Source organism: Pimephales promelas, chromosome 19, assembly GCF_988280905.1.
Source record: "Pimephales promelas chromosome 19, fPimPro1.hap1.1, whole genome shotgun sequence".
Lineage (NCBI taxonomy): Eukaryota > Metazoa > Chordata > Actinopteri > Cypriniformes > Leuciscidae > Pimephales > Pimephales promelas.
The window spans coordinates 14,789,365-14,803,050 of NC_142787.1; the positions used below are offsets into that span (position 1 = coordinate 14,789,365).

The following is a 13,686-nucleotide window of genomic DNA, read 5'->3' on the forward strand; positions in this document are numbered from 1 at the left end:
CACTTGTTCAATTTTATTCAGTCTTTGGAATGAGAAACAAATTAAAAGGGAGTAATAATACATGCCCACACTTGTGTGTGTAAGATTCAGGCATATTAATTCTTTACAGCTCTTTCCATTCCATCGGAAAAGACCCAGCTGCAGGCGCTGCACAACTTATTTTTCCAGCCGAACGGATGACCTCATCAGTCACAGAAAGAACGAGCGAGAGAGTGATAGAGAGAGAGAGGAAGTGAGCAGGTCTCGGCCTGAAGGGCGTTTGGGCTCCGTATGGCTGACATATTGTTAATACAATAAATAAATAAATAAATAATAGACTGTTTTGTCACAAAAATAAAATTCTAAATTCATATTTGACCCTTTCTGGTAGAGATAACACATTTAAACCCCCCCAAAATTGTATTTTGTCAACAATTAGGAGTGTATTACATAGAAGAGATCAAAAATTGGTCATGCGGTCAATCGTGTGTTCACTCAGTCTCTGTGCATCTGCGTTCACTCAGATGCCAATATCCTCTGAGCGCAATGGAGAGAGGAAGAGAAGGTATTAAATGAAAGATTGAGAGATTTAACATGTGAAAAAGTTTAAGCTGAATAACACGGAGATGACCAACAATTGATTCTCTATGGGAGCTAAGCAAAAGTCGCACTCAAAGAAATTGTGGGATTGCTGGAGTTTAATGCAAAAATAATTACACATTTATGTGACTAATAAAACTTCAAAAGTGCTGGAGTTTCTGGTGAATTTGATGCCGGTATATATACAGTACATACACAGTATATACTGTGTGATTCAATGTACCATGAAAACGTTGCTAGTGCGATGCTCTCCCATTAGATTCTCAGGAACAAAAATGAATAAAAAAGAATCCAAAATTAAACCACAGCTGTGAGTAATCTTCATATCTTTCTATCGGAAGACCGCTATGGCCAACACATGGTAAAAACATATGGCTATCTCTGAGTTATGTCTGTAAAAAGAAATGACATACACGTGACTACAGCATGCATTTTCAGCCATGAATGACTTTTACATCTTTCAGGGCTTTGATGTCAGTGTGTTGGCACGGAAACGACCCTCTCCTGACCTAACGTTCACCTTTTTCACGTTTGTGTGTGTCAGGAGCTGTAAATCTGAGTGTGGGGTATTAGTAGGGGGCTATATGAAAGAAAAGCGACTGCACCTTTGACCAGTTCTTCAAAAGCCAAGTCTAAAGCTCTCTACAGATGAAAACGTGATGATTTATCCGGGAATTAGGGAGAGAGAGGCACAACGGCGGATCCGAGCGAGAGGTCGCAGAGCGGCTGGAATTCCTCACGTTCTTCTCTTTCTCGCTTTGATAAGAGAGAACACGGATTTCCGCTGGACTCGATCAGGGGGAATCCCTCCTTTCCTTTGCTCTGCTCTTTCTTCTATGGGAATTTCAAACTATTAAATCAAGACCAGTGTTGAACTGCTTAATTAGCATGCCATGAGTACTACTTATGAATGAAAGGATGAAAAAAGACGGAAACAATCTGTATTTATTTATTTTCAAATATTCAGTATATGTATATTCAATTATTTAAAAATATAATGTCGAATATTTATATAAAGTAATATATATATATATATATATATATATATATATATATATATAAAATAAAGTAAAATTAATAAGAAAAATTATCAAATCATTTGTTCCACCTGCAATATTGTGCTTTTTAAATATATTTATATTTTCTAGTTTTATATTCAGAATATTCAATGTTTAATAATCAAATACCTGTACATATATGGATATTTATTTAATTTAAAATATACAAAAAATATTGGTATGTATATATTTTTTTTATTTTAAATATATTTATATATTATTTTTATATTCAACATATACAATGTTTTTTTTTTAATTCAGATACGTTTACATAATATAAGAAGAACAAACAACATATGCTGCATTCACATCATGTCATAATTTCCATAATTACAGGATGTCAACGTTTGAGAGCCTCTAGAGAAACGTTTTTGAAATCATGTTTGTGTCCTCAGGCTCAGAAATTATTATTTTTTTTGCATTGCTCAGATTGACAAAATGGATCCATGTGCAGGTTTATATCTTAATGGGTAGTATGTGGTGTGATGTGGTATTTTCCATCTGAAACTAGTTTAAACAGCATTTTGCTAATTACTATGCATGCAGCATGAATGATCTCATTCCACGTGACTACAGTACATGGAATATAGTCAACAACTACCCATATGTACTTGCTAAAAACGAATAAATGCATGCTTACTTACTCTAGAATATTCAGTAACACTTTACTTGAAGGGGTGTACATAAGACTAACATGACACCTTCATAATCATGACATGACACCTGTTATGAATATGAAGGAAGTTTTATGCATGTTTGTGAACTGTCATTAAATGTCATTCGCTCAGTTATGACATTTTTAATGCAAATATGACATTGTTTGAGATGTCTTTGTTATGACACATTGACATAAAACAATACATCATCATAACCTGTCAGTGTCTTTGTCATGACAACTTGACATTACTAAGACAACATGACATAGCAGATTAATTATCAAACTTAAGAGACCACCTAGCTTTATTGGTTAAAATTACATTAAACTATCAGGTGGTTGATTTTGACTATCAGCTGTCATGAAGCCATTATAACTTTTTAATGACAAATTCAATTAGTAGCACTGTAGTTGAGGTCACGAAAAATATTCATGGCACAGTTATAATGCCTCATGACAGCCAATGTCAAAGCCAACCACATGACAGTTTAACTTCATTTTAGGTCAAGTTGTCATGACAAAGACACTGACCGGTTATGATGTTATGGTTTATGATGAGATGTCATAACAAAGACATCTTAATGTCATATTTGCATTCAAAATGTCATTATTGAGCAAAAGACACTTAAATGAAAGTGGTAAACATGCATAAACCCTACTTCATATTCAAGACATATGTCATGTCATGGTTATGAAGGTGTCATGTCAGTCTTATGCACACCCCTTCAAGTAAAGTGTTGCCGAATATTCACATGAGTGACTCTGTAATTGTGGTGTTCTAGAACACAGTTATTAGTTACTCAATGATCAGTTCTCCTTTCTGGAACACTGATGGTACTGTGTTATATTAAATAACATTTAATAACACTCAATATTAAAATGATTTTTCTTCAGAACACAGAGGATGATAACTACTATTACGAATATCCTTACTATGAGGACATGGACGGGGAAAAGACAGCAGAAACGGCAACTGATGACGCGACTGGAAGCGAAACTGAAGACCTAACGGTCAGTGGTGTTTTAATAGTATTTATGTACTATTTATAGTATTTACAATTTTTTTTAATAAGCTTTTATTTTTGTATGCTTTCTTTCTAATTTTAGTTTGAGCTTTAGTAATTTGTCATTTTTATTCATTGTTGTATTTTTCTGTTTAGCATACATTTATTTGATCGGTTTTAGTTTGATTAGTTTGATTTATTTAATGTTTCTGTTTTATTTTAATTAACAAAAAATAAAATAAAATTTTATGAAACAGTTAAGATCTAATATTTATTCTTAAAGTCATCATTAAACTGTGTTTGTTGGCCATTTCTGTTCCATAATTTGACATATTTGCAAGTAAAACAGATATTTAATGAATAACAAATGGTAGCGGGACTGTCGCTCAAATTTACTGTACTATAGATCGATTTGCACAGTTACACAGAGAATTTCTACACAGTGAAACTGAAATATTCCTGGGATCAACTGGATTGAAATTGAATCCAAATGAACCAGAAAATCAGTGCCAATTCCCAGCCTGTCTATTCTTTAAAAAGTGTCTATTTACTGTGTTTACCAGGTGTCTGTTCCGGATAGCGGTCGCGTGGTTTCCTCAGTTATCACTAGTGGAACAGGAGGCTCCAGTAGTTCATCGAGTAGCTCTTCCTCATCCTCTTCATCCTCCATTTCTACCACCGCTAATGGTGAGGACTCGTATGGCGGATACGATGGATACGAGAACGGATATGATACATACTACGACGAGTCGACCTCACGGCCGGATGGCTCCCGAACCATCACGATCACTAGCACAGGCACTGGTGCTGGAGGAGAAGTAGATTTTGGACTGGGTGAGGGGGATATGGGATTGGGAGGAGACCTGGATAGGCGGATAATCACATCATCATCATCATCATCGTCATCAGGAGGAGGAGGAGGAGATGGAATTGTCACAATCATTAGCAATGGAACCTCCGGCTCCAGCTCCAGAATCAGTATCGGCTCCGGCTCAAGCTCTGGCTCCGGCTCCAGAATCAGTATCGGCTCTGGCTCCAGCACTGGCTCCAGCTCCGGCTCTGGCTCCAGCAGTTCCAGAATCAGCACTGGCTCCAGCTCCAGCTCCGGCTCCGGCTCCGGCTCTAGTTCTAGAATCAGTATCGCTTCCGGCTCCAGTTCTGGAGGAAGTACCGGCTCCAGCTCTAGCTCTACCTCTACCTCTACCTCAGTGAGTTTAGTTTTTATTGACTATATTGTAATGACTATATTTTTAAAGAATTTCATGTGTTTTAAAGGTATTTCATATGTTTTGAAAGTTTGGTTACACTTTATAGTCAATTTCGACATGATACTAACTATAAATAACTTTTCAACTACATGTCAACTAACTCTCATTAGAGTATTAGTATGTTATAGTAGACTGTCAGTAGGCTGTTAGTTGTTAGGCTTTGGGTTAGGAGAATAAGTTTACTTGTAGTCGCCAAGTTACTCATAGTCAGTTGAATGTCCTTTGGGGGACCAAAAAAATAAAGTGTTTGCAGATATTAAGCTGACATTCTGCTAATACTCTAATGACAGTTAGTTGAAATGTAGTTGAAAAGTGACTTATTTGTAGTAGAATGTCTAAAGTGGACTTTCGAAATAAAGTGTTATCGAAAGTTTTGCAATTACTGCAAAATTCACTTTCAATGTCCATATATATATTTACATTTTATATTACTAAAAATATATCATATATTATACATTTATTATTATAATTTTATAATAAACAGAGAACATATATAATATACATTAGAAATAATTATAATTATTTTATAATTATATTACAAATTTATCATATATTGTTAAATGTAATATTTATCAATAAAATGTAAAAAAACATTAACTATAAAATATTATATATATATATATATATAATTATTATTAATTATAAATATATACACAACATTATACATTATAATACTTCTAATTTATAGATGTATAATATTATAATTGAATATATATATATATATATATATATATATATATATATATATATATATACGTATATATATATATACATATATTCATATTCATATTAGTGCTGTCAAACGATTAAAATATTTAATCGTGATTAATCGCATTAGTGTCATAGTTAACTCGCGATTAATCGCAACTAATCACACATTTTTAGCTATTCTAAATGTCTCTTGATTTCTTTTTGTCCCATTATTTTTTCTCATTTTAATGCTCTTATCCACATGAAGAAGTGGATCGGCTTGCTTTGTGCAAATGTTTTTTATTGACAACAACATTGGCATACTGTTCAATTTCACAATAAAAAATTCTCATTTGGAGCAAATAATCTCTCACACAATGTAACACTGTCCATCAATAAAAGGGTGAAAGAAATACTGACAAGGTCCTGATATTCACGAGAGGGCGGAGAATTCGCATCAGCTGTGTGTGTGTGTGTGTGTGCTTGGCCATCATCAAGCGGTATTTCAGACTGGATGTGCTGCGATGATGATAGCTCAGTTCACAATGACAAAACACACAGATCACTTTGGTCTTGTCAATTGAACCATTTGGCAACTATTTAAAAGTAAACTTTTCATTCAGAATCTTATTGGCATCCATTTCGGTGTCTCGCGCTCGTCATCCACTCAAAACGTAACGTTAACCTACTATTTGGCCGGCTCGCAAGCCCAAACAAGTGTGTGTCTGTTGTTTTGTTTACGGTCTAGCTAGATCCGCTTGTGCTTTGGTCGGCAAAGGAGCGTCCTCGCACGGCGAAAGCCATTGAAATGAATGGCTTTCATAGCACAGCGTGCACATGCTGCGTTCTGTTGCAAAAGCATGTGAAAGAAAACTACAAAGTTTGCTAGGCCAAAAAGTGGGTTTGTGTTAGCGCCAGAGTTTGCGTTAACGCCGTTAATAACGCGTTTAACTGACAGCCCTAATATATATATATATATATATATATATACATACATTTTGTTTAAAGTCCCCGTGAACCGGAAGTTGCAAACGACTTTTCTCCAGTGTTGTGACGTATTTCAGAGAGAAACGGAATACTAAATGAGGCAAAATAGTGGGCGTGGCTTTTTTTTCTAACTAGCACCTGATTGGATCTAGAAAAATGGGTGTTTCATTCTGAAATGGAGGATGACGCAAGTTTACACACGCTGTCAATCAATGCTCGCTCGGCGCTCGCAAACACACAGCAGCTGTCAGTTGGAGGAGCGTGGTTATGGATGTTAAGGAGACACCCAAACCGTAAAGCCTACGTCATCGGGAAAGGTCCTCCAATGCAGAGGGGAGGAGCATTTTCAAACTTTGATTAAAGATTACGAAGCCAAAATTTTTTTGACTTGCATGTATGAATTGTTCACCACAAAACGATCAATTTAGGCAAACAAAGTAAGTATGGTCAATTTTGATTTCATAGGGACTCTGAAAATACGTCACTGCAGACTAAAATGAAATTCACATCTGTTGAATCTTGAATTTTTGAATTTCGAATTCAAATTGAATTTTGAATTCGTTTTGAAAAACAAAGACTGAAATTCATATTTGTCTTCTTTTGTTTTTTACTTGACATGTGAGATGGACTTTTATAGATATTTCAATTTCTAAATCCATAGATGTACACAGTGCACAAACACTGAATTATTGGTGGGTTATGATATCTGATGGCCTGTTACTGTTTTTGCAGGTTGATGCTGGTTACGATGATACCCTGTACGGTGAGGGTGAGGATCTGACCTATGGAGAGGGATATGGAGAAGGATACGGAGAGGGAGATTACAACGTGGGAGGAGGCGGCAGCAGCAGCAGCAGCAGCAGTTCTTCAGGGTCTGCAGGGGGCGGGACTGTTTCTGTTGGAGGCGGGGCTATTTCTTCCAGTGGCTCAGTTGGGGGCGGATCCGCCACTGCTGGGGCCAGTGCGGGGGCGGGGTCTGTTGCCACGGGAGGACAGGGAGGAATCGGTGGAGAAGCACATTCCATCGATGTTGACACGTTTAAGGAGGAGTCCATCGGAGATTACACCGATGCAGAACTGGAGAAGATGTATGGTTATGACGACCTATACACCGACGGCAACAAAGCGTTGCCTGCGGAGACCGACGAGTTCTATGGACAGGTGATCTCCAGTTACACCAATCTATCCAAACTTGTGGGAAACATCTATTTGTTTTATCATTTTTTTTAAATTTCGTTTGTTTTCTCCATTGAGCTCAAAAGGACAAATTGTGTTGCATGGAAGAAAGGAATTGTGTTCCTTTCTTCCATGGAACAAAATTGACCTTTTGAGCTCAATGGAGGAAACAAACGAAATTTAAAAAATGGAATTTTAAACAACATGAGGTTGAACTATCATAACAAGTTCTCAGAATTGTTTGTTTTATTTATTACCTGCAACTCCAGTTATAATCCACATTGTGTTTACACTGATATACCCTCATTAAATCGAGTTTGTGTTTCCAAAGGTGGATGGACTGAGAGGAGAGAAAGGCCAGAAAGGAGAGCCTGCGATCATTGAACCCGTAAGTGGCACACACTTACGCTACCGTTAAAAAGTTTGGGGTCGGTAAGATTTTACACGCACAATTTAAAGTAACAGTTTAAAAAAAATAATAGTTCAAGTTTTAAAGGGACATTGTGTAGGAATTTCTCCCAGCTAGTGGTGAAAATGTATTTTGCATTCAAACGAATTGTGCTCTACAGCGCCTCGCTTTTTCAAATGCACGTTGCATCTACGGCAGCCGTTATGTACCAAAAAGCTATGACAGGAAGTCTAGATACATAAAGTACACATTGTCCCTTTAAAATTATCCTTCAGAAATCAATTCATTCCATGCTTCCTGAATAAAAATATGAATTTATTTTACTGACCCCAAGCTTTTATCACATTTTTACAGTATAACATTCACATTTTTATCATTTAAATATATATATATATAAATGACAAAAATGTGAATGTTATACTGTATACAAGGAGCAAAAGATTAACAGTGTCCTAATCAGGTGTGATGTAACAAATCATCCAGCGATGAGCACACTGTCCACACTAAATATGAAACGGCGAAGCAAAACGACACAATCACAGCCAATCTTATCATGGCTGATGTTTAATATACCAGTTTATAGAACAAAATTTTGTATTGAGAAAGAAACCAATCAATCAACAATATATCTCATCTCTTGTTGCTTTATCTTGGTGCATTTCAATTCACAATTATTTGTATAGCGCTTCTCACAATACATATTATTTCAAAGCAGCTTTACAAAAAATACACATCGACATTACTATTTAGAGTGATCTGTTATCAGAGGTGACTGTGTCCAAGTTGTGTATTTCAGAAATTTACATATACAAAACATTCGGGCAGCTAAAAAACCTGAATCAGTCGCCTTTCTCAGAGTAAGCTGGATTCACTCCTGATTTGCATTTGCATTCTAGAAAAGAGCGATTCACTCCTGTTTTTTAGACTCCGACTCTAAGATGCGTTTACCATGCTAAGCCTGACAATTATATTTGTATGATGGGAATCATTATTGCAAACAGTCTTCACTGCTCACGTGGCTCTTGATGTCTAACAGCTGTGAGATTTCAAACAGATGTCTCTGCGCTCCCAGCATGAGAGCATGGACGCGGCGCTAGAAGACATCTGGATTTAGTGTGAATGAACATCAGGATGTATAAAGAGGCTAAATCCCAGCTAACTGGCAACCTTCTTAGAACTTAAGCTAACCTTATGAACAAACCCAGTAACCCAGTAACATTAATAAACCATCCGTTCATAGTTATCTGTTCTTTATTATCAAATCATAGAACATTTTTACAACATATTTGATGTTTCGCCTAATGTTTTTGTTTCAGAATGTTTAGAGGACATTAAAAAGTAACATCCCCAGACAGATTGTTTGCAAAGTATTAAAAGGGAATGTTCCCTTAACCTTTGCAAAAACTTTTTTTTTTTTTACTTTTTGAACGTTCAGAGAACATTAAGAAATAACTTGAAGGGAACAAGTTGCAGAGATAAAATAACACAACAATGAGAAGATCAGTGTTATTTCAGAGTCGAGGAAAAGCACAATCATACAGATCAGGACAGCTGGTTTTAATGAAGGATGACCATGTGCTTTAGAGAAAGAAAAATGCTTAAATCACATGCTTCTTTCTGCAAGAACCCACAGTCTCTGTCGTTTCTGCAAACACAAACTGATGTCCACTCTGTGTTTTTTGGCATGTAAGGAACGGACCAAAACAAAGCAAACGTGCCACGACAGCACACTCGCATGATGCCTTCGGGACATCGCTAAGACCCACGGCACTTTAAAAAGCGTCAGATTAGACCAAGATGTTCCAATGAACAAATGTGTTTTTCTTCTGTTCTTTTTTATCTAATAGTAAAATCCCTGAATTAAAGGGATAGTTCACTTTGAAAATTAATTTTTGGTATGTTTTAGCATACCTCAAGGGCATCCAAGATGTAGGTGTCATTGTTTCCAGAGTATTTTCAATTTTGATATTTTTAGGTCAAACCGTTGGAGCATCCACAGAGAAGTCCAAATTAAACATGATTCAATGACTCATAAATGTAAGTACACATTGATGGCCTAAGACACGAAACGAGCGGTTTGTGTGAGAAAACGAACAGTTTTTATATAGATTTTACTTCTTGTAACCACAGCCACGTTCAAGTGATCTGAGGGCACGAGCACTTTGTGGTAAAAACGATATAAATACTGTTTAACCGCTCGTTTCGTGTCTTAGGCCATCAACGTGTACTTGCATTTACGAGTCATTGAATCATGTTTAATTTTGACTTCTCTGTGCATGCTCTTTGAGGTGGTGACCATAGACCTCCATTATATGACTGACAGACACCAACTGTTTGACCTAAAAATATCAAAATTGAAAATACTGCTAAAACAAACACACCTACATCTTGGATGCACTTGAGGTAAGCTAAAACATCTCCAAAACTTATTTCAAAGTGAACTACCCTTTATTTGAGCCTGAGCTTTACATACTGTATGATCCTCTGTTTTGAGCTCTGGACCTCCCAGTGACTGTCATTCAATCTTAATAGGCTTGCTTGAGATGATTGTAGTATTGTGGTTATGACACAACTCATTCGAGCACATTTTGATCAGTAATTGATCACGACTGGTGACGTTTTCTAGACAAAATAGCTTGAATGTCCTGATACAGATCACAGTGTATTTGGTTACAGCTGATCCGTTTTAATTGAAAATTTCCCTAGCATATTTTCCATGATACACACATGCACGCAACAATATTTAACTCTCCATTTCACTGTGCCTTGTTTAAAAAATAAAATGCTCCGAACAAACATATTCATACTCTGACGTGATCCGGGACGCCATTAAAATAAACCATCCACTCGTTTCTGATGCTAAGATCCTTCTGAAGTCTGTTAAGAGACACAAACAAGCTGTCTAAACTGGACATGTCAGAGCAAACGTTCTTTTACTCTTCTATTTGGCCTGTTTTTGACAGACTCAAGTGCATAAAGAATGTCAGAAACTGTATAATGTATCTAGTGTAGACAGTGTCAGTGATTATAATGTGCTTTTTTTGCTTTTGATGCGTCGTGACGCTCACATCCAGTGAAGGCAAGTTTCAGCCGTTAAGTGACTGAATGCCAGTGGCTTATGGTGTGACGATGTATAGATTTGTTTTTGTCTTTCACTGGAGGCAGTCATATGCAAATGTATTTGCCCGTGTGACGTCACAAATCCCACAAACGAGCCGTTTTGTGTACTTGATTAAATAAATGCTTTGTTTATAATGAGGAGGACGTTGTGTTTTAATGGCACAAAAACCTTTTATATGTCAAAAGATCAAGGAAAATTTGGTTTCTCATGTCATGACCCCTTTTGTAAATTATATTTTATTTTAGCATTTATGCAGTTAGCAGACACATTTACAAATGTGGAACATCACAATATACAATTCTTTCACAAATATGGGTCATTAGCATAAATGTGTGCTGTTTATGGTTATCAGACAGCCAATCATTGCCAGTTTTATAATGGTTTCGTCACTCACAAGTTTTTGTAAACAATAAAAAAATATTCTCCCTTCATGCCCCTTATTCTAGATATTTTGGGCATAAGGGGCATAATATCCAATATATTTTGAGGCATGTTTAATGAACTACAATAGTTTTATATCCTCTAGAACTATTTTTTTTTATTTGATTCATATGAAAAATATTAAATAGAAGTTAAATATTAGTTTCAAAACTTAAACAAAGGACTCAGTTTAAAGATCATCTCACATGCTTCATTCAACAGTCAAGGCCATGAGAAACAGGCATCAGTGTTTTAACAGACTTCCTGATGATGCTGCTATCATCCATACAGCGACCTGTGGCCAAGTGCACACCCAACCCCCCCCCCCCCCCCACACACACACACACACACAGTTCAGCCCACAGACTTGAAATAAAAAAAGGATAAGAGAAATGTACTGTATTTTTAATATAATGATTTTGACCAAAGCTGTGATGGTCTTTCACTTAAGATCTTATATTTGTGTTGAAGGTTGTGTTTAGGCTGTTATTTGAATGTGTTTATGTTATTCTGTTCTTGTAGGGAATGCTGGTCGAAGGCCCACCTGGTCCAGAGGGTCCCACAGTAAGTCTATCAGTGTGTGTGTGTGTGTGTGTGTGTGTTTCCATATGTGTACTTTGAAAGTACTTCAAATCTAGCTTTAGTTAAACTCTAGTTAAACTACAGTCAAGCTACCTATGTTGTTTTCTAACTTATGCCCGGTTCAGATTACCTGATTTTTTTTGTCTGTTATGATAGTCACTGTGTCAGACTAATGATTTTGACTCCTGAAATCTTGTCGTGTCGTGGACAAGACAGTTCAGACTACATGTTGCGACTAGTAGCGGAAACGTAAACAAACAATGGATGAAGTGAAGTGTTGTATTGGCTGTCCTGTGTTCATAAAAAAGTAAAAAAAAAGAAAGAAAACCTGACAATGGACATGTTTCTTGATTGCTATGGGCTGTCAATCCTCCAAAGATAACTTGAGGTAAAATATTGTTTTCTTACAAATTTTTACTTTTAGTTTTAACGTTAGCACCATCGTCTCTCTTTCGTTTCGCCATTTTTGAAAGTTGTGTACGGAAAAGGTTCTGGGCTCCTATTGGTCAACCTCATACATGTGACGGAGCCGTCGTGGAAGACCGTTAAAAAAATGAAACATGCTAGTCTTTTTGTCGCGATGTCGTGAAGCATCGCAGACGCGACGTAGGTTGGCGCCCACTATGACACACTATACGAGATGAGACGATCGAATCTTGCCTGCCGACGCCCGACGCTGTCCCCACGACACCCTACGTCAAACGGATCGTGCCAAAATCGGGCTAAAATCGTGTAATCTGAACTAAAGGTCAAAATTGTAAATTAAAAATGGTTTTAATTATTAAAATAAAATATAAATATTATATGAAAACATAAATAAACTAAAAAGAACTGTGTGGAAAAAGTACTAAAATTGCTTAAAATAAAACTGAAATAAAAAATGTTAAATCTTTATAAAAATATATTTAAAAAATCACATTTAACAATGGCAAAAACAAGAAAATAGCTAAAACATATGACATGAAATACAAATAATAATATTAGCTGAGAAAAAAACTAAAATAAATGAAGTTGAAGTACTAAAATTGCTAAAAAAAATAACATAAACATAACTAAAACATAAAAAATAAATTAAAGCTATATAGAAATATATAGAAATGTAAAAAAAAATCATAAAACCGAAACTAAATGAAATATCAAAAAAGAAATAAAAGCAAATTCAAAAATGTATTAAATACTATAACAGTATTGAAATAATATTAAAATAACACTGTATAACGAAACATAGCTGATAAACATCAGTATTTAACAAATACAGAGGATTTCCCACAAAACTAGTTCAGAGAGACTGTACATTGTAAAAGAAATAAATCATTTTGCAAACCTTACCTAGTTACTGGGAAACCTGACCTGTTTAAGGCTCAGTGATTATTGCTGACAATGCTAAACAGCTGTATGTCTGTTTTGTTTCTTCAGTTTCATTCTTGACCTACTTATTAATAAAGCAACTCTTCTCTCAGCTGGTGAATTGATGGAATTGATGGCTCTATTGGGACTATAACAAAATGAGTATGAGCAATTGAGCAATGGAAAGAGTCCAGCAGTGATCTAGAGTCCTACTGGACCAACACCCATGCGTGTTTGTGTGTTTGCAGTGGCTTTATGTGTGTGTTGACAGTATCTTTGTGTTGTTCTAGGGTCTCCCCGGCCCTCCAGGTTCAACGGGACCCCCAGGTAGTGCTGGAGATCCTGGTGAGAGGGTAAGAAACCTTGAAAACAAAAACAAGCTAACGAAAA

The 13,686-nt window shown here is 36.1% G+C and overlaps 1 protein-coding gene across 3 annotated transcripts in view; it reads left to right on the top strand.

The window, feature by feature from the left end:
- col5a1 (collagen type V alpha 1 chain) overlaps positions 1 to 13,686 on the top strand; it is a 136,237-nt gene that overhangs the window by 78,004 nt on the left and 44,547 nt on the right. For all 3 annotated transcript variants that reach the window (XM_089123894.1, XM_039658761.2, XM_039658762.2), the window contains exons 6-11: positions 3,187 to 3,303; positions 3,860 to 4,504; positions 6,974 to 7,402; positions 7,749 to 7,805; positions 11,890 to 11,931; positions 13,587 to 13,649. In XM_089123894.1, coding sequence (XP_088980020.1) covers positions 3,187 to 3,303; positions 3,860 to 4,504; positions 6,974 to 7,402; positions 7,749 to 7,805; positions 11,890 to 11,931; positions 13,587 to 13,649 — 1,353 coding nt within the window. The remainder of the gene's footprint in view (positions 1 to 3,186; positions 3,304 to 3,859; positions 4,505 to 6,973; positions 7,403 to 7,748; positions 7,806 to 11,889; positions 11,932 to 13,586; positions 13,650 to 13,686) is intronic.